At 54.7% G+C, this 21,035-nt stretch overlaps 1 protein-coding gene across 3 annotated transcripts in view; it reads right to left on the reverse strand.

The window, feature by feature from the left end:
- PKNOX2 (PBX/knotted 1 homeobox 2) overlaps positions 1–21,035 on the reverse strand; it is a 254,565-nt gene that overhangs the window by 57,481 nt on the left and 176,049 nt on the right. For all 3 annotated transcript variants that reach the window (XM_037038201.1, XM_037038199.1, XM_037038200.1), the window contains exon 5: positions 11,781–11,920. In XM_037038201.1, coding sequence (XP_036894096.1) covers positions 11,781–11,920 — 140 coding nt within the window. The remainder of the gene's footprint in view (positions 1–11,780; positions 11,921–21,035) is intronic.

Raw genomic sequence — 21,035 nt, forward strand, 5'->3', positions numbered from 1 at the left:
AATGATTACCACAGTCGGCTCAGATAACATCCATCTCCTCACAGAGATACAATAAAAAGAAGAAAAATGAAAAAAAAATGCTCCTTGGGATGAGAACTCGGGATTTCCTTTCTTAACAGCTTCCCTGTCCACCACACGGCAGTGTCGGCCACAGTCTTCGTGTTGTGTAGCATCGCGTCCCCGGGACCTGTTTGCCTTATTTATGACTGCAGTTTGTGCCTGTGACCACTTCCTCCAGCTTCCCCGCCCCCTACTGGTGACCACAAGGATGACCTCTTTCTCTACCGGTTTGATTTGTTTGCTGTCTTTTCAGAATTCACCTGTGAAATCACACAGTATTTGTCTTTCTCTTTCTGACTTATTTAGCATAACGCCTTTAAGGTCCATCCACGTTGTTGCGAATAGTAAGATTGGTAAGATTACCTGCATTTTTATGGTTGAATCATATAGCCATACATATATATGTATATATATATACATCTTCTTTCTATATTTCTCCATTGATGGGCACGTAGGTTGCTCCCATGTCTTGGCCACGGTGAATAATGCTGTTATGAACATAAGGTGCAGACAGGTGTTTGAGTTCGTGGTTTTGTTCTCTTTGATGTACTATCCTCAGAAGCGGAGTTGCTGGGGCAGGCGGTAGCTAAGGTTTTGAGGACCCTCCGCACTGTTCCCCACAGTGGCTGCACCAATTTACCGCCCCACGGTGAGGGCTCCCTTTCCCACATCCCCACCAGCCTTTGCCATCCTTGGTTTTTCATCATCCCTTCCTTTTATGGAGAGGTAACTCGGGCCCAGAGGAAAGAAGCGTCTTTCCTGAGGTTAGGCAGCAAGTGAGAGGCAGTCCGAGCTTCCATCCACGTCACCAGGGATTTCACAGCCCCAGAGAGAAAGCACTTCGGGAAAGGGATGGTGGAGAAAGTGGCGCCTGCCGTTGTCCTTGGTCACTGGCAGTGACGAAGCACACACCCACACACAGTCGGTGGCACTTTGTACGTTACAGGTGCGTTCCCATGTACTTAACTGCGTTTAAACACCCAACACTCTTATTCCCATTTTACTGATTAGCATACTGAGGTGCCATGTGGTTAAACAGTCACCTCCAGCTCCTAAGTAAACGAGCTGAAATTTAAATCTGGGCATGTAAACTCCAAATGTGGGCTCTTCCCCCTTCCACGTACTATCTTTGAGTGGTGATTGGACTTCCTTCATCCTCCTCCCCCTTAACTCTCTACGGTCCTCGTGTCCCATGTGTCCTGGAGTCCCGGAGCTGGGCCACCCTGTGAGGACCAGGCCCGCTGCCGCCCACGAGTGCCCCGCTCATCGGATGAGCTTCCAAAGGAAGCTTTTCTCCTCACACTCCCCTGTGTGTTTGGACAGGGCTTTAACCTTTCCATCCACCTTCCATTTTCTCCTCTGATGCCTCCAGAGCCGTTAGGTGATCTGCCCAGTGGTGGAGCCAGAAGTCAGACTGAAGTCTCAGTGTGATGGTCTTGACCACGAAATGGACCAGCGCTTGGGAAGCGCAGAGAGTGGCACTAAGACTGGCTTAGTGCTGCCCTGGTGAGAAGCCACGGGCCATCTGCACCGGCAGAGACCCTGCCTGCGGTCTCTCCTTCCGCCCCAGCCCCTGCCCCCACCTCCACACACACCAGCAGGGGCCTAACTGCTGGGAGCAGGTTCAGTCCAGCGACCCCTCCAGACGAAGCCCCCACTCACTGCGTGCCTTCTCCCTGACAGCACTGTCCAGTTTGCACTGGTTGTCTCCTTTAATCCTGACATCACCTGACCAGATAAAAGTCACTGGGATTCCAGTTCGCATCTCGTACTGGTGTGCCTCGTCCTCGCCAGGACCTTTGACCTCTCAGCTCTGCCTGGGCCAGGTGGGAGCTGTGGATGCAGCACGACTCACTAGTTCTGCACACACCTGCTCCCTGGGCCACCCAGGGCAGCCTCTGGGCCTGCAGCGGGATGTGCAGAGGCCGGGCCAGGGGGCAGGGGTCTTCAGATGCCTAGGAAAGGCAGGGAACCGGCTCGCCTGGTGCCAGCAGGGAGAATGGGCATGGTTTTACATCCAGATTGTGGCTCCAGCAGAGTCGTTCCCCTGACTACAGGCAGCAGTTGAGATGTTAGTTCTACGCCAGCAAATCTACCTCCTTCAAAAGGCCAGCAGTGTCTGCTAGAGCCCCAGCCCATAACGCCCAAGGCAGGATGCAGCCTGGAGCACCTGCTCCCAGCACCTGGTCCAGAAGCACCTGGTCCTGACTCCCACCTGGCGTGGCTGACCTTCTCCCATGACCATTCCCCCGCAACCTCGCCCAGCACGTTCCGGGAATGACCAAGCACAATGCCATGGAAGGCACAGGGTTAAGCTCCAGGGTCAGCTCCCTGGAGCCAGAACACCCTTTGGTCATGAGGTGGAAGAGTTCCCTCAAAGACACTTCATTAGGAAGGACCAGTTCCCAGGCTCCTGGCCCAGCTGCTGCTCAAAGGACTGTCACCTCTGTCCAGCCCCAAGCTAGGGGTTCCTCCCACCCCATCTTCCAGCCCTGCCCCAGGAAAGGCAGCTGGGCTACCATTCCCTGGGGTTTCACCTCTCTTAGGATAACTAGTGCAACTCTCCCACACTGCACTGCGGGCCAGCAGCTTGCAGTCAATTCCGCAGACACTTTTCTGAGGCCATCTTATGTGCCAAGTTCATGACAGCTACTTTCTGTGGCATCTTTCTCCCACTCCTCAGACTGAGTTTTGCTTCTTGAGAACCCCTCCTGGAACCCAGTGGGACACTTTACACACAGCAGAGCTCGGTGCACGTTTAGCTGGACAGTGGGGTGAAGACCACCCATCCAGGAGCCCTCTCTCGTCTAGATTCTTGCTGCATCACCTCTCAGCTTTATTTTGCAGCCTGACCAAGCCCTGCTTGCATTCCCCCAGACTTTTTTAAAAGATTTTTATTTATTTATTTTTAGAGAGGGGAAGGGAGGGAGAAAGAGAAAGAAACATCAATGTGTGGTTGCCTCTCGTGTGGCCCCCACTGGGGACCTGGCCCACAACCCAGGCATGTGCCCTGACTGGGAATTAAACCTGCGACCCTTTGGTTTGCAGCCTGTACACAATCCACTGAGCTACGCCAGCCAGGGCACCCCCCCACCCTGACTTCTGATAGCAGCTACCACCTGCAGAGGGCTCGCTCTGTGTCAGATTCTTTTTCCTAATCCTCACCTGAGGATATGTTTATTAATTTTAGAGAGAGGAAGGGAGAGAAAACATCGATGGGTTGCCCCCCACCCCGTACATGCCCCGACTGGGATTTGAACCCATAACCTAGGGATGTGCCCTGACTGGGAATCAAGCCCACAAACTTTTGGTGTATGGGACAATGTTCCTACCGAGTCACCCAGCCAGGGCCATATGCCAGATTCGTTACCAAGCTCTTTACATGCATCACCTCACTTAATCCTCATGAGGATCCTGATGAGGAGAGAGCACTGTTTTTAGCTCTGTTTCACAGATGAGGAAATGAGGCTCAGTGGTAGTGTCCAGCTGTGCAGTCAGCAGGCAAACCCAGGCAACCTAAGGTCAAAGGCTGTGATCCTCACCCTGGATCCCACCCGTCGAAACGCACTCAACCCCTTCACATTTCAAACAGCCCATGGGTCACGCGCCAGTCCCTCCATTCCACCCCCCCCACCCCAGTCTGCCTAGCAAACACTGATCTGCATGGCAGGTATTGTCATATAAGATCTAATTTTGGTCTAGCTATCACGATTTTCTTTTTACAGTTAGGAAAACAGAAGGCCAGACTCATAAACAGAGAGCAGGCTGACAGCTCTGGGGGCACTGGTCAGGGGGTGGAGGGGTTGAGCGGAAAAGAAAAAGGACTCATGGACAGGGACAGCAGTGTGGGGACTGCAGGGGGTAGGGGTGGGTGGGGGTGGGTGGGGGCGGAAGAGGGTATAAAGAGGGTAAATGGTGATGGAAAAAATACAATAAAAATGTTTTAAAAAAGAAAATGAAAGGCTCAGAGACTAATGTGCCCAAGGTGACAAAGCTAGTTATCATCAAGTCTATTTCCAGAGTTCGTCCCACTGCCCAGCACGGCCACTCTGCGGCATTGGCACCTCGAGCTATAGGGCCATCCGGATCAAGCCTGGGACTCCGGTGACCTTCAGAAGGATGGTCACCAGGGAGCCATGTGAACGCTGCCGCTGCCCTGTTCTGACCTTTCCCCAGAGGAGTGTGGATTCTAGAGGGGCCCAGTCTGGATGAGAAAGGAACAGGCATGATATCCACAGGGCTCTAGAAATGTGTGTTGCTTTTATTGAACTGGAATGCGACAGCAGGTCACACACGGGCAGGGGAGGTCTGAGTTTGCGGCTTGCGGAGAGAGGGAGAGCAGGCAGTGCTGGAAGGAAAGGTCACAATTCTGAAAGCTGAGAAAATAAAGAGGCAGAAGAGTGATGTGATGCCTGGCAGGGTTTCTGGCGCTGCCGGGAAGGAAACTGTTCGTGCATTATGTGGGAAAGGCTTGGACTCAACTTGGAGAAGGTGGGGAAGTTGGGGGTGAGGGGGAACCTTTACTCAAGCAGATGAAAAGAGATAGACAGTGTTGGGCACGCTCTAGTAAGGAGAGAATTCACTATGTTGGGGTTAAGGAGAAATATCACAATTGCCAGCTCTTATAAAGCACGAACTCTGTGTGAGGTACTGTTCTGAGTATTAATGTATTAAGAGAGAAGCTTTCAAATTCGGGACCAGACGTAGACCAGACAGGCCAGCGAAGACCAAGGTTATGGCTAAAGACAGGAGTAAAACCATTCCAAAGAATTGACTGTAGATGTGCTGAATTGTTTAAACACAGAGACTATGGGCCTGCAACTTGGCCACCTGCGTGGGGTTTGTATTCGAGGCAGGCGAGGGCCACCTGCGCCTCTTTTCCCAACTCTGCTTAGTGGCAGCACATTGGTAGCTTGAAATGGGCCGTGGTGCAGGCGTCGACACCATGGAGCCTGGCAAACGCTACAGATCAGGGCTCTCCTCTCTCCTGAGAGCCAGTCTGCCGCCACACCACCTGGGACCACGGCATGTGCACGGGGCACTGCCTGGTCCAGTTAACAGGCCCATTCGACAAGCACTGATTTGGTACATCAGCCAAGCTGCTGGCTCTAAGGTGGTGCGTAGTGCACCGGGGATAAATCAATGAACAAAACAGATACAGGCCCTGACCTCACCAAGTTAACGGTCTGGTAGGGGAACCAGAAATAATGTTCAGAGACTTCTGGCCCAGATGGTGTAGGTAGACACACTGTGCCTCCTCGCACAACCAAAATAAGTACAACAACAATTTAGAGACAAAATAACAAACAGAACTGACAGAAAATCGAACTGTATGGAAGTTGGACAACCAAGGAGTTAAAATACACACATTTATCCGGACTGGTAGGCGGGGTGGAGTGGGGCGGCCGAGTGGAGAGGGGTCGCGGCACAAAAAGTGGTGGCACCCGGTGCACAAGGCAACCCCAGGCACACAAGACGGCAGCAGGCGGACCCTGGGTGTGGGGTGGAAATGGGCAGACCCAGTGAGGCGGCAACTGTGAAGCGAGGCACTGGGTGCAAGGCAGCTGGCTGACCAGGCGGTCCCACATTCACACGCAGATAAGCTGGGCGAAAGTGGGGAGCGAGACAGACCGAGCAACCCAGGATCCCAGCACTGGGGGAAAAAGCCTCAAAACACTGACTGAAAATACCTGTGAGGGGCCGGCCAAGATGGAGGTGTAGGTGGAAACAGTGTGCCTCCTCCCACAACCAAGTTTAAAGACAACAAAGATTTACTAACAAAAACGAACCAAAACAGACAGAAAATTGAATTGTCGGAAGTCTGACAACCACGAACCATTCGTCCAGACTAGTAAGAGGGGCAGTCAGTGGCTGGGGGAGAGGGGCACTGGAAAAAGCAGCCGGACCGACCCAGGCACACAGGTGGCGGTTGGCACATCCCAGGCATGAGGTGGCAACAGGAAGACCCAGTGAGGGCGCAAGGTGGCTGGCTGACCACGGTCACACATTCGTGCGCAGATAAACCAGGTGAAAAAATGGACAGTGAAACAGACTGGGCAACCCAGGGCCCCAGCACTAGGAAAGAAAGCCTAAAAGCACCAATTGGAAAAACTTTCAGGGGTCGAGGTGCTGGGAGAGGTTCCCAGGCTCACAGAGTTCTTTGGAGAGACCCACAGGGTCCTCAAGGGTACACAAGCCCACACACCTGGGAACCAGCACCAGAAGGGCCCAATTTGCTTGCGGAAAGCAGCAGAGGAGACCCAAATCTGAGACAGGGCAGAACAAATGCCTTTGCTCCTCTCTGACCCCGCCCCCACATACAGCATCACAACCCAGCCACTGGGTCGCCCAGCCCTGGTGAACACCTAAGGCTCCGTCCCTCATACGTAACAGGCTCAAACAGACCAAAACATTATGGCTCAAGAAGAACAGGTCAAAGCCCCAGAGCCAATACTTCTACGCCACCAAGAGAGAGCCAACTTATCAGATGCACAGTTCAAAACACTGCTGATCTGGATGCTCACAGAACTGGTTGATTTTAGTCACAAATTAGAGGAACAAATGAAGGCTAAACTAAGTGAAATGAAGGGAAATGCACAGGAAACCAATAGCGATGGGAAGGAAACTGGGACTCAAATGAAGGGAGTGGACCAGAAGGAAGAAAAAAATGACCAAACAGAAAAGAATGAAGAAGCAAGAATTCAATAAAATGAGGAAGGCTTAGGAACCTCCAGGACATCTTTAAACGTTCCAACATCCGAATTATAGGGGTACCAGGAGGGTAAGAGGAACAGTGACAAGTGGAAAACTTATTTGAACAAATAATACAGGAGAACTTCCCCAATCTGGCAAAGGAAATAGACTTCCAGGAAGTCCAGGAAGCTCAGAGAGTCCCAAAGAAGTTGGACCCAAGAAGGAACACACCAAGGCACATCATCATTACATTAGCCAAGATTAAAATGAAGGAGAGAATCCTGGAAGCAGCAAGAGATAAGGGGACAGTCACCTACAAAGGAGTACCCATCAGACTGTCAGTGGATTTCTCAAAAGAGACCTTACAGGCAAGAAGGGGCTGGAAAGAAGTATTCCAAGTCATGAAATCCAAAGACCTACATCCAAGATTGCCCTATCCATCAAAGCTTTCATTGAGAATGGAAGGACAGATAAAGTGCTTTTCAGATAAGGTCAAGTTCAAGGAGTTCATCATCACCAAGCCCTTATTACATGAAATGTTAAAGGGACTTATCTAAGAAAAAGAAGATGAAAACTATGAACAGTGAAAGGACAGCCAATTCAGTTATTAACAACCACGCCTAAAACAAAAGCAAACTAAGAGAACAGCTAGATCAGGAGCGGAACCATAGAAATGGAGATCACATGGAGGGTTAGCAACAGGGAAATGGGTGGGGAGAGAGGGGTAAAGGTACAGAGAATAAGTAGCATAGATGGTAGGTAGAAAATAGATAGGGGGAGGGCAAGAATAGTATGGGAAATATAGAAGCTAAAGAACTTAAGACACATGGACATGAACTAAAGGGAGGGAATGTGGGTGGGAGAGGGTGTGCAGGGTAGAGGGGAACGAAGCAGGGGAAATGGGACAACTGTAATAGCATAATCAATAAAATATATTTAAAAAAGGAAATAATGTTCACACAATCAATTAATTGTGAGTGATGCCACAAAGGAAAAACACAGCCTACTCTTGAACACCTCGAGTTTGAAATGCGCGAGCCCAGTTATACAAGGAGTTTTTCCCAATAAATACATGGCCCTATATATCCACGGCTTTTTTGTCCACGATTCAACCAAGTGTGGGTCACACGCCAACAGCATTTTGCCTTCCCAGCTTGAGTTCCCAACCGCAGATCAAAAGTACTGTGTTCTGTCTGCAGTGGGTTGAATCTGTGGATGCGAAGGGCTGACTATAGTTAAGTTTTAGGGGAGTCAAAGTCATAGTTGGGTTTTTTACTGCCCCGGGGTCAGCACCCCTAACCCCCTGGCTGTTCAAGGGTCATCCTATGGGCGGCAGCAGGCTCTCACCCCCTGCATCTGATTCGAAACTCAGATCTCTCGCATCGTTACCGGAGAAGCAAAGTACAACGGCCCCAGTATTTTCTCAGTGCTCAGGCCTCCATGCAGCGTTTCCCATCAGTAACAGGCGACTTCTTCAGGCTGAGCGGGCACTTCCTGGGCTCTCGAAGAGGCTTCCAGCCTCAGGGGTGAGAACCACCGCGAGAGCCTCAGAGCAGTCTCAGCAAAGCCAACCTCCTCCTCCACTTGCACCTGGCCAGGCCAAGCTCCTTGCCTCGCTCCTGCTCCCCAGGACATCACGGTTTCCATGGGAACCCACTCACTTCAAAGGGGAAGGAAGGAGACAGAGGGGAGGAGGGAGAGTGAATGCTGAATTAACCTCAGGCTCTCGGCCCTTCTCTGCAGCTGCTTGGAAACCCAACCAGCAGGTTGGGCAGCAGCCGCACACCAACACGAGGCTACACTACAACCTCTTCAGGGAAAATACCGGGCTGAGGAGGAGAGACCTGAGTGGGCCCAAGGCTGCAGGCCCCACTGTGTCGGGTGGGGAGGCCGCCTCCTCAGACCCCTTCTCAGTTTCCTTCCTGGGCACAGACACAATTACCCGAGACATGCGCCCAATCACGGGATCTGCTCAGACCAGACTGCAGTTGTTAATCTGTGAGGGACTCCGGGCTGCCTGGCTGATTAGCCCAGATGATGCTCTGGTATGATCCAATTAAAGACAGACGGGGCCTCCCCTCTGCCCCTCCCTGCGCGCACTCACACACGCACTGTGCCTGCATCCGAAGGAGCCAGGACATGTCATTAACACAGCCTCATACACAAGGAAAATCCCAGGGGCCCTGGCAGGACCCCTCCATCACAGGCACCTCGCACCCCTCCTTTTTGTCACACTGCCCCTTTGCCCTGCGGGGGCTGGGGGGGGGCAGTTGGCAGGGAGGGGCCTCCCCTACTCTCTCTCTATCTTCAGTTTTGGGAGGGGCTGCGGTAGGGGCTCCCAAAAGTCAGTGTGGGCACTAATCTGAATTGAAAGGGTCTTGTTACATCTATTGACATGAAATGCCAACTCCCTGAGTGCTTTGGAGCAGTCAGGCTGCCCCAGGCAGGCAAATCTAATTAAAATTACTTGTCCCTACAGAGGGCCGGGCTTCCTCCCAGTCATCTCAGAGGGCTACAGAGAGGGCAGCTGGCACTAATGAGAGAGGTGTGGCTGTGGGAGAGGACCCTGGGGCAGGAGGTGGGCAGGGGCTGCAGAGCAGAGAGGCTGGGCAAACTCCGAGGGCTGTGGGGGTCAGCCTGGTGGGAGAAGGTAAAGCCTGGGTGTGAAGGTGAACAGGAGGAAGTGGCAGTTCGTGGGAGGGAGGTGGTCCCCATGGACACTTCCCACAGGGGACCACCTGCCTCCCCTGCAGCTTGGCCTGGGTGGGGAAGGATACTGGGGTACTGGGAAGGGCTATGGGGCCCAAGGAACAATTGGTGGGAACAAGGGGACCTCTACAGTTTGTGCCAGACACGGTGCCAGGCACACGCACGGGCTGTGTCTTGAACTGGTTGACGGGTTTCCGCCATGAAACTAAAGCTCAGAGGCTAGAACAGCACTAATCTGGGGGTCTCTCCAGACTCCACTCTGTGCCCACCCTAGGTCCCTGCACCCAGGGGGCCAGGCGGGTGCCCAGGATCAGGCTTTAGCGTGCATATGAATCATCTGGGATCTCGTTACAGGCAGATCACCAACTGTGAGGCTGGAGTGGGGTCTGAGATTCTGCATTTCTAATCAGCTCCCAGGTGGCACCAGGCTGCTCCCTGTGGGCCGTCCTTTGAGTAGCACTGATCTAAATGGGGCGTCATGGCTGTACCCCAAGTCATCAGACCATCAGACAGCTTCCAGAGGCCACGTCGTTTTCCTCTCCTTTCTTGCACCCCCCACAGAAGCCCCAGCCCACCATGCAGGTTGACTTGCTGGTGGCCATGAAGCCTCTTCTCCCCACACCCAGCCCCTTTGGCGGCGGGCCATGCCTGCAACACAGCGGCTCTCTGCTGCCTGGAAGGCTCCACTCCCCCCGCTGCTCCTCCTGGTGAACTCTCCTGCTAGCCTTTAAGACCAACTCTTACTCGGCCTCCTCTGTGAAGGCTTCCTGCTAGAGCTGTGTCTGGAGCGACCGAGAACCGTGCCCTTGCCTTTCTGGGGTTTCCTCTCTCCCCTGCATGGGGCCAGCACGGGGCCTCCACCTAGACACAGCGAGGGTTCAACAGAGCACGTGAAAGAAGGAGGGGAGGGATGACAGGCACATCCAGTTCCCTGATGGTTGGGGGGGGTGCTGGCTGGCCCCCAACCTTCGAGTCTGTCCGACAGGACTATGACCAGATTGTGGTGTCCTTTGGGGCCCAAGACAGAGCACACACACGTGGCCTTCAGGCAGCTAGGCCTGTGCACTGGACGGGCAGGGAGGGGAGGAGGGAAGGGGAGCCAGCACTGATTTATTTTTTCCTCCAGGCCCTGCAAGGACCCTTGGGCCGGGATCTGTGGACCAGAGCTCCCTGTTCTGAACTCCCAGCTGTTGGCATTAGAGGCATTCAGCTCACCTGAGCAACTAAAAATAATGCTGATGATAATGATAATAACAGCGGTAATCATCACCATTACCATAAAGGCACTGTCATTTGAGGGTGGGGGCAGCGAAGAGGAAGGAATCAATCTTCTTCCTATCTGCCCTGGGTGGCCCACTGCGCACGTTGCGTGGTTAGCACCTGTTGCAGCACGTGTCGGCCGCAGGTGAGCTGAGCGCACCCGGACGCCTGGACGTCTACGCTCGCATGGCGGACGTGAGCAAGGCGCCAGCCTCAGGACCAGGCATGACCCAAGCACCTTCTCTCAGTGCTGTGTGTTCCCGATGGACAAGTGGGAGTTCGGTCCCCTCTGGGGCCCTACTCAGGCCTGCCCTCAGGTGACTCCAGCTGCTCACCAGCCACAGACATCAATAGGACTTTCCCTGAGCTCCTCCCTGCTCAGGACTGTCCAGGGCCCAGCCCTGGGGGCTTGGGTTGGGGCAGAGGAAATGAGTTCCTGCTCTCAGCAAAATCCCCATTTGGGGAAGGGGGCCAGAACCTCCACAGCTGCACACAGCACCTGTTGCTAAAAACCAGAGATTACCGCGAATCAAAATGTGGTTCAAGGAACAGCTGCAGGAGCGTCCCCAGGAATGCGTTTACAAGTTCATATTCCTCTTCCTAGAGCCGAATCTACGGTTCAGCATTTCAGAGCAGGGAGCCCCAAACACACATTTTAACATGCTCTGCCAGTGATTTTCAGGCATATGGAGTCCTAGATGGCGCAACAGGTATCCGGTGCTCTTGTTGGAGTAAAGGCAACGAAAAGGCGAGGAGGCAGGGAGGGGTACCCAGGCAGCTGCCGTTTGCTGAGCTCAGGATTTCTGGCTCATTAGGGCTCATCTCCCCGGCTGGGATGAAGAAGGGCTCCTCCCAGAAAGTATCGCAGACAATTCCAGAAAGCCAGCGTCAACCCCCGGTGGCCAGCTGAGGGATCTCTGCATTGATTTGCGAGAGAGGGCCTAGCAGCTGTTGGCCGTTGTCTTTGATGAGCCCACCCACTGGCTCGCCAGCTCCTCTCTCACAGCTCTGGTCTGAGGCCGGTTGGGGGCTTCTCAGCACAGCCAACGCTCTCCTACCTGTACACAGCTCGCTTGTCAGCCTCCAGCTGGGCCTGGGGGTCGATGGGGGTGCTGGGCACGGGAGTGCTGGCAGCAGCTGCGGGGGCGGAGATGTGGACAGCCTGGGCCTTGGAGGGTGTCTGAGCAGTTGCCGTCATCTGTAGGAAGAAGAGGAGGTGGCGGGTAAGCGTGGCCAGAACAGCTGCTTCATCAGCTGGAGCTGGGAGCCTGCCTCGCCCGGGGCGGGGGAGGGGGGGTGTGCGTGGCCCACAGACCTGTGGGAGGGACCTGTGAGTGTGCATGTGCTCCGGTGGGAAGAAAGCACATCTTTCCTCAAATGAGAACGTTCTAGAGAACAACACAGGGCCTTCCAAGCTGGGCGTGCAGGAGCACGCACTTTAAAAGAGATGAATCTTCCTGCAAGGGGAGGTGGCAACCTCTGTCCAGAAGCAGAAGAAACCAGAGTGATGGCGCTTTAAACTGTGCTGATGGGCCATCGGGGACCTATCGGGCAGTGTGAAGTTTGATTCGATGCCTTTGAAGAGGAGGAAAGATTAGCTGAGTCAGTTCTCATCTGGGCAGAGAGGTCTAGTCCACTCAACGCTAGCCAGAGGTAGTTGTTTTAATGGTTTTGATGGAAAAGGAATGATTCTCCAAATTTGGTTTACCCAGGCACTTGAAGATAAGTGGGTTTTAATGGACAAGGGGCAGACTTCTGCTCTTAACCATAACAAATACTGAGGGCGGTTGTTTTCATCCTGCTATATGTTTTAAAAGGTGCCTCTAGGGCCCTATGTTTTTCAAAAATCAGAGCAACTCCTTGAAATATCACATGTTGAATTTTCTTTCTGTACAAGATTTTATTTAAAGAAATGGCTAAGTGGATTTAAATTTGCTGCTGACAATCAGTAGAGAATATAATGCTTTCGTACTTCTTGTAGTCAGACGGGTCCCTAAGGCGTCACGAACGCTGACCCGTCTCAGCTGGCACCTTCCTCCAGCCTGTCCGTGGTGCGGGCATCACTCTTGCCGCACGCTCCCCACACCGTGCTGTCAGGCACACAGACTCCTCTGCCTCCCAAACTAAAGCTCCATTCACATCCTTGCCCCCAGCACCCAGCTGGCACAGAGGGGATGCTCAGTATTTGTTGAGAAAAATACATGAATAGGTAAATGAATTACTACACCTTAAACAAATCAGATATGTTATAGCCAGAAAGTTTATTGTATGATCTCGGTCCCTGCTTTCTGGAAGAACTACTGTACGTCCATGAACATAGCGCAGCGTGGCTGGTGCCAATATCTCCGAGACAGCGGCTGTCTCACTTTCCTCACTTAGTCCCTGCTCAGATGCGGTGTCTCCAGAGAAAAACAGCGCCACTCGGCCCCCTTCCTCATCTTATCTCGTCACCCTCAGCATGACCACGAGCTACATATCTACTTGCTGAGTTGTTTGCTCTCCCACCCCAGCTAAAATTTCAGCTCATGTAAAAGAGCTTGATTTAACCGCTGTATTCCTGGGGCTCACAGTAGCCTGGCACTAGTACATGCTTAATAAATATTTGCCGAATCAGTTAACTGAATTAGTGAGCAACGGCTAGTGAATGAGACTGAGAGTGTAAGAGAAGTGTGTCTGCTTTGCTCTGCTGCGTCCCCATCATTTTCCGTTGGGACGGAATATCCCCATCACTGTCAGCCGAGCTGGGGGACGTCCCCAACTCAGCGCACAAGAGCCTGGACACACACCTGGTGCTGTGAAGCCAGTGGACAGCGCCTTGACTGCTACTGTCTCCCGGCATTTGCTTTTGACTTTGGGCAAATCCCTTAAGTTTCTTATCAGCAAGCACACTGGTGTCCTTTTAGGGTTCAGGAGTATTAAAGAGATGCTATAAGGAAGAACATAGAAACAAATGTTCAATTGTGAAAACAGAGAGAGAAGGTGGAATCAGAGAAATACTAAACATTGCTAATGTTGATCTGAACCCGTTTCTTTCATTCACAAGTGAAACTGACTCCTTGATGCTTCTGGAGCCCCTGCCGGGTCCTAGGCACCGTGCTGGGCTTGCAAGGCCACGTGCCTGCTCTCAGGGAGCTCGGCCTCTGCAGTTAGCACGCCTGCTGGGCCGGGCAAGTCGGGAGGGTGTGGTGGACGTGGACGGGTGCTGCCAGCAACCTCAGCATAGCACCTCCCACAACATCCTGGGGAAAACACGGAGCAACGCGCCTGGTGTGAATGAGTCGACTGCCGGGAAGCAGGGCGAGAGAGTATGGACGGATGGCCGCTCGAGGGAGGCTTCTGGGAGAGGGCTCTGCTTCCTGCTTAGCCCTCTTCCCAATGTTTCTATCGGCCACTTAGAGGACATCTGAAGAAATGTCCAGTGAATGTGTGGGTGACATGAAACTGAGACCCAAGAGATCCTTACACATGCTGAGGCCACATGCTGAGTCTAACAAGATTCATTTTTATCTACTAAGCCAGAACTTACCACTTCTAACACTTCAAAAAAAAATCAATAACGTAAGTGTGGCACAGGGGTGACCCAATTTCGCGGCAGTGTTTTTGTTGACAGCCATCCATTCTGTCCAAAGCATCATTCGTCTGTCACACGCACAGAAAAACCGACCTGAACTAAGGCTAACTGAGGCCGCATTAACAGATGCACGGTTCGAACAAAGCTTCTAGCCCCCTGCCGACACGGGTGCAGGAAGGCACAGTCATCGGAGCGTCGACCAGGTGAAGGGACTCTGCACCACGTCGTACGAGGAATGTTGGAAGGAATCTGAATGTGTAAGAGAGACTTGGGAGAGGGAAGCGATGGAGAGACACGAAAGCCCCCTCCGAACAGCTGAACAAAGGAGTTGGTTCTGCCAGCCTCACTGTGCGTGCCTCAGGGGGTCCAACTACCAACAGTGCAGTAAGTCGGTCTGAACTGAGATGGATTTGGGCTCACCCCAAACAAGCTCCCAAGCCTCCAAGCTCCCCAAGGCTGAGACAGGCTGTCTCCTGGAGACTGGCTGGGCCCAGCAGGGGCTGACCGATCAGCGGGGCCCCACCGATCAGCTGGGCCCCTGTACGGGGTACGGAAGCATTCGAGCTGGGTGGCTGGGGTAGGTGACGTCTGAAGTCCCTTCCAACACTAGCAGGCCCGGACCCCATGGCAGGGCTTCAGTTACCACCACACCACCTCTCCCACCCCCACCCGAGCGGGGAGAGGCTTGGGTTAGGCGATGCGTGGTGTGAAAGGGTGGGGGGGGGCGCGGGGGGGGGAACTCTGAAGTGCTCCTCAGGTGGAAGAGCGATGACTGTTATTAACACAAGATTCCCAGAATGTGTTTCTTTCCTAAGTGAGGCATAGCTCCATCTGCACGGCCCGTTTACGGGTGAAATACAAGGCAGGCTGCTGTGCTCCAAGGAGACCACAGTGCACTCGCAAATCCTGCACAGGCAGCAGACGGGAGATGGGGTGTGGGCAGAGCACCGCACAGACGGGAGGCCTGGTCCTTCTCAACGAGGGGAATGAGGCACACAGGAGAGCCACAGTGGAACAGCGTCTGGGGAAATTTCTGGGAGATCAGGGAAGCCTCAGAGAGTGGAATGAGCAGGAGATCCAGGCCCTGGGTTTGATGCTCCTTTGTTGATTATTAGCTATACATTTTAGGGTGAATTCCCTGAACTTTTGGAGGCCTGGTTTCCTTATATGTGAAATGCAGGTGTAACACCTACTCTCTGTGAGGCTACGAGGGTTAATCAAGGGAACAGGGTGATGGCTACTAGATAGGGTAGGGGTGGGGAGTGGGTGGCAGCGTTCCCTGGAAGGCCACTGCCATGAGCTGTGGGGCTGTGTCCAGAGCCTACACAGGGTCCTAAGGTTCCAACCTCTGACCCTAGGGTCTTTTCCTGGGACAAAGACCCTGGGCCACTGCTCCACACTCTTGCCTCCATAGACGCTACAGGCTCTGGGTTCTGTCATCCAGCTGGACCCAGGTCTGCCTTTAAGCTGGGAGCCAAAGGGCCCTGACTGACCTTGGTCTGTGACACCTGGAGATGGAAGTCCTGCCCCTGCCCCTATCCTAAAACAGACTGGGAAGGGTGGGGGGTTGTAAGCTGTGTGTGCAGGGATGCCGAATCTGGAGGGGCTGACAATGTAGTCTGACCACGGAGATGAGCTGGAGGTACTCCGGGGGGAAGACTTGGGGGGAGCCAGTGAGCGGCACACCTGCCTGCCTGCCTCAGCAGCTCTTCCTGCTATTGGAACGCCCCATGGAAGCCCTCTCTTCCATTAGGCGCCACCCCCCGCCCCCTGCCATTGTGGGGCAGAGTGGGCACATCCGCTCTGACCAGCTGATAATACGTTTCTGCAGCCTTTGCGCTCAGCAGCAACCCCGTGCAATAAGTTAGTGTGATGCCCATTCTACATGTGAGGAGCCTGAAGCCCACAGAGGAGAAGAAACTTCTAGACATCACAGACAGTTTGTGCAAATACTGGGGCAAGGGCCAAGGGCATTCTGCCGGAATCACACTGTGTGAATTATCGTATGCAATTACTTTCCTTTGAAGAGGAGCGTGGGAAGATCCCCCACACCCACTCCTGAGTGAAAAGGAGGGCAGAGAGGAAGGGCACCGGAGTCGGGGTGAAGCTCCGCTTCCCAGCACATGCTCCTGGGTCTGCACCCAGCTCACCCGGTCCCCACCGCAGGCCCTGCTCCGCCCACCCTGTGACAATACTTCCGTGTGGAGCCCGGGTAGGAAGGCAGGGGTGGTTTATTAAACGAAGGTGTTCGGGGCTGCTTCCTTGGGGGGCTATGGAGGAGCTGGGGGAACCGGGGCCTGAGAAGCCCAAGTCGGCAGGGTGCCCAGGGCCAATCGTGGTTGACCGCTGCCTGCTGCCATGCCGAATTCCTCTCTTCTGCTCGTGGGAGGTGGGAGCAGGTGGCTCGGAGTGGGGACGACACCAGGTTTTTCTAGAACCCCACGAGGAAGTTTGCAGAAGACACTGGCGTCAGGTAGAACTGAGTTCCACCTTTGCCATTCACTGCTTGGCGCCCCTAGACGTGTAACTGGATCATCTGGGGCTCAGTCTGCTCATTAGTGGAGTGTCAGTGGTGCTCCCTACCTCCCACCAGCCTCATGGGCATCACTGTCTCCTTCAGTGGGTCTGGCCGAGCATCAGGGACGGCCAGGACTCCCGCTCTGGGCCTCCACAGGGTTCGGCTGTGTCTGCTTCCTTGCCTCTCTNATGAAGCTCCGCTTCCCAGCACATGCTCCTGGGTCTGCACCCAGCTCACCCGGTCCCCACCGCAGGCCCTGCTCCGCCCACCCTGGGACAATACTTCCGTGTGGAGCCCGGGTAGGAAGGCAGGGGTGGTTTATTAAACGAAGGTGGTTCGGGGCTGCTTCCTTGGGGGGCTGTGGAGGAGCTGGGGGAACCGGGGCCTGAGAAGCCCAAGTCCGCAGGGTGCCCAGGGCCAATCGTGGTTGACCGCTGCCTGCTGCCAGCTGCCATGCAGAATTCCTCTCTTCTGCTCGTGGGAGGTGGGAGCAGGTGGCTCAGAGTGGGGACGACACCAGGTTTTTCTAGAACCCCACGAGGAAGTTTGCAGAAGACACTGGCGTCAGGTAGAACTGAGTTCCACCTTTGCCATTCACTAGTGGCTTGGCGCCCCTAGACGTGTAACTGGATCATCTGGGGCTCAGTCTGCTCATTAGTGGAGTGTCAGTGGTGCTCCCTACCTCCCACCAGCCTCATGGGCATCACTGTCTCCTTCAGTGGGTCTGGCCGAGCATCAGGGACGGCCAGGACTCCCGCTCTGGGCCTCCACAGGGTTCGGCTGTGTCTGCTTCCTTGCCTCTCTCAGCCACTAGACAGTGGGCCCTGGAGGACAGGGACCCACCCTTCCTGTTTCCTGTTGCAGCCCTGGGTTCAATCCAGAGAGAGCTCAGGTATCTACTGAGGCAGAGATGGTGGGAGAGAGTGGGCGGGCCTTTTCATCAAAAGGTGCCTTTTTTGCTTCAGATTTACTCTCTTGACCCCAAATGCCTCAGGCTACAACACAGAAGTCACAGTCCCCGATTTCCGGGGTGTGGTGGCCTCCAGCCCAGAGCTGGAGGTAATCAGACACAGCGGGAAGTGCTGGCAGGGGCACCTAAGGGACTGGACCCTCTGTCTGTGTGACGCGGGCAAGTTGCCCACCCTTTCTCATCTGGGGCCCTCACCTACAGCGTGGGCACCACCATACGTAAGGCCCAGGGCTGTGAGAAGTCAGAGATGATGCAGGCAGAGTGGCTGGCACCGGAAGACATTCAGCTCGTGGGGGTTACGTAAACGTCATCCCCACAGCCTGCAGCCCATGGCCAGGCCATTTTTGCTTCCATCACATGGGCCACCCCAAGGACCCTGCCCCTGCGGAAGGAAGCTGCTTGCCTGTATAAGCACCCAAGGAAGTGGGAGAGGGCACCGAGGTGCTGTGGAAGGTGACACCACCCATCACTAGCTACGTCACCTTGGGCAAGAGACAGCTCCTCTGAACTTCAGTTTCCCCTCAGGTAAACATGGAACTGCTGATGCCTCTTCCCAGAGCCGCAGGAGACCACGATGAGGGCGCACTGCACACGGTGGCTGTGGCCCCTCTGAATGCAGCCCCACACTCTGCTCTAGACACCCCAGCACCCGCACCCCCTATGCCCCTATGTGCACCCTTCCACCACAGACGGCCCCGGTCTTTGTGATTTTAAACCCACCAGCTTCTCACAGGGTCCTTTCTGCAAACCCTGGACAACCTAGGCCTGCAACTTCTCCGCACGTCCTCCTCCGAGGATGCCGTCCCCAGGCAGGGAGAGAGCTGCCCATGGCCAGGGCCCGCCCCACCAGGAGAAGGAACACAGCGGGCGGCACAGGCCTTGCCCCACCAGGGGTGGCGCTGGGCTTGGCCAGGAGCAGGCATGCCCTGAATCCCAGGGCCAGCAGCAGAGCAGGATCCAGTTTCCTCCCGACCAGGAGGGAGTCCAAGAACCTGGGGGGAGGTCAGGGCTTGAAGTCATCTGGTAAATACGAGGTTGGGCCTGAACAGGTGGGAGGCAGCGAGGGACACTGCCAGTGTTCTGGGAGGAGGGCACTGCCACAGGCCCGGGCCTGCTCATGGACCCTGGCCTTGGGCCTTGTCTCCGGTGCAGCACCCGCCCCTGCACAGCACTGGCTCAGACCCCGCCATGCAGGGCTGTCTGAACCCGCCCTGAGATTTACATCCTGGGGCCTCTGCTCTCCCAGCCACCTCCGCGGCAAGTGTCCATGAGCCAACCCAGCCTCCCTCCTGGCCAGGCATAAGCCCATTCCTTTTCCTGCTTGGCTGGGGCACTGAGTCTCCCAGGAAGCCTTCCTGATTCTTCATATCCCCACCCCGGGGAGCCGCACCCCTGGCCTGGTGTCTCTATGCGTTAACCCTAATGCCAGGGACACTGTGGGGCCTTTCCCTGTCTGTCTGCCTGGTGGACTGGTTTCCCAGCTCCTGTTCCCATGCTGGCTCGTGGTGGGCTTCCCCAGTATGTTTGTCAAATGACTGAATGACTGACCGGATGGGGATGAGTGAGTGACATGTTAGAGGCTCAGGGATCCAAACTGGGATGGGGCCAACGAGGGCTCCTCCAACTGTCCATCCCTCCCACCCCCACCCAGTGAACACAGGAGGTGGGGGCCTGGCAGCAGCCCAATTTAGTTCCAAGAGGCTCCCGGAACAGCAGGCCTGGGTCATCTGCACTGACCCCAGGCTGATGGGTGTGACAGACCACAGAAAGGTTACCTGGTGGTGAAACCGGGCGGTTCGACTGACTGACTAATCTTAATAGAACTTGTAGGCAGTAGTTCACAGAAGGAGGCTTGTGGAACGTCCACTGGCCCTGCCCGCACTGCTGGGCTGTCACTGAAGTGCGGCTCAAAGGAGGGAGGCTTCGTACTCGGCCGAGTCTTTCACATCCCAGCTTTGTGCACCTCCCAGGGGGCCATCTGCCCCTACCCTGCCGTCCATTTCCAGGAACCTCACCCTTGTTTACCGTAACAGGGCCGACCAGTGATTGCTAGGAGGGCTTTTAGGGGCATGTCAGAATTTCAGTGTGTGAGCACTGTGTGTGCATGTGTGTGTGCGTGTAAGAGGGGTATTTACCACTAGAAACACCCATTGTATGTGCCTATTGTGTTCCTAAGAGAAAGGAGAGTACTTCAACTTCAACCCAGTCTTGGCCACTGGACAGGTCTGGAGAATGGAGCAAAGAGTCAACGTCAGTGCCACGGGGGAGGGGAGGCCCAAACCCCGCTGTGCTGCCTCTCGTGCCCGTGCTCTCGGCAGTCCCGTGAGGCAGGAGGGCAGAGGCATTCCCATGTCCTCGGTGAAGAAGCTAAGGCCCCCAGTGGACTGAGCTCCCTTAGGGCAGGAACAACTGACTTTGTGCCCCCAGGACACTGCGCATGGTCTGCAAGACCCCAGGAGGCGCTCGCTGTGCGTGGGATGGGCCAGTGAAGGAGAGAACCAGCACGGAAATGCCTCGCCTGCTTTTGTATAATTCGTCAGCAGTGGGGCTGGGACACGGCCTGGGATTCCTGGACTTCTACTACTCGTATTGGAGTTGCCCACTCCTGCGCAGACCAGGAGCTCCGAGGACAGCAGACAGCCCTGGGCCCCTCCTCCCCGGCCCCCACCCGCTGGGCCCTGCAGACCCTGGAGCTCCTGGAAGGTCTGGGGGAGGGAGGCAGGGCTCCTCGGCCCTAGGCGGCTAGATCACCTGTTCCCTGATTTATTTTAAGCTTTGTATACTGGGGCCATTGACTATTTTTGTAGTTGTTTAGGGCACTCATCCTGCTTGGAGGCAAAAGGCTAAGACACTGAAATCTCTCTTCTTTGGGTCAATATCAGAATTCAGGTAACAAGCGCATCAAATGGAAAGCCTGCTGGGGCCATCCGAGTGGCAAGTTGTTCACAAGGCGCCGGCCCATCCTCCCCTAAGGGGGGAGGTAAGGGACCTGAGGTGGGACCTGAAGCTGCTTGGCCTTTTACACGTGAGGACTTCAGGGCTTGAGTGAGTTGGAGCTTGGGGATATGTCCAGTTTAAAGGCTCTGGTGGCCCAAGCAGCCAGGGAGAGAGGTCATGGTGCATGAAGAGAAGAAAGACCCAGCAGAAAATTAAAAGGAAAGAGAAGAGTCTGTTTGGAGTCTGTTTGGATGAGTCAAAGCAAGGGTAGCAGGTCGCCCATAAGGTCCCTGAGGTGCTGCCCCCAGGGACACAGG

The sequence above is a fragment of the Sturnira hondurensis genome, unplaced genomic scaffold (genome assembly GCF_014824575.4).
Source record: "Sturnira hondurensis isolate 20B ecotype Veracruz unplaced genomic scaffold, ASM1482457v3 Scaffold0024152, whole genome shotgun sequence".
Lineage (NCBI taxonomy): Eukaryota > Metazoa > Chordata > Mammalia > Chiroptera > Phyllostomidae > Sturnira > Sturnira hondurensis.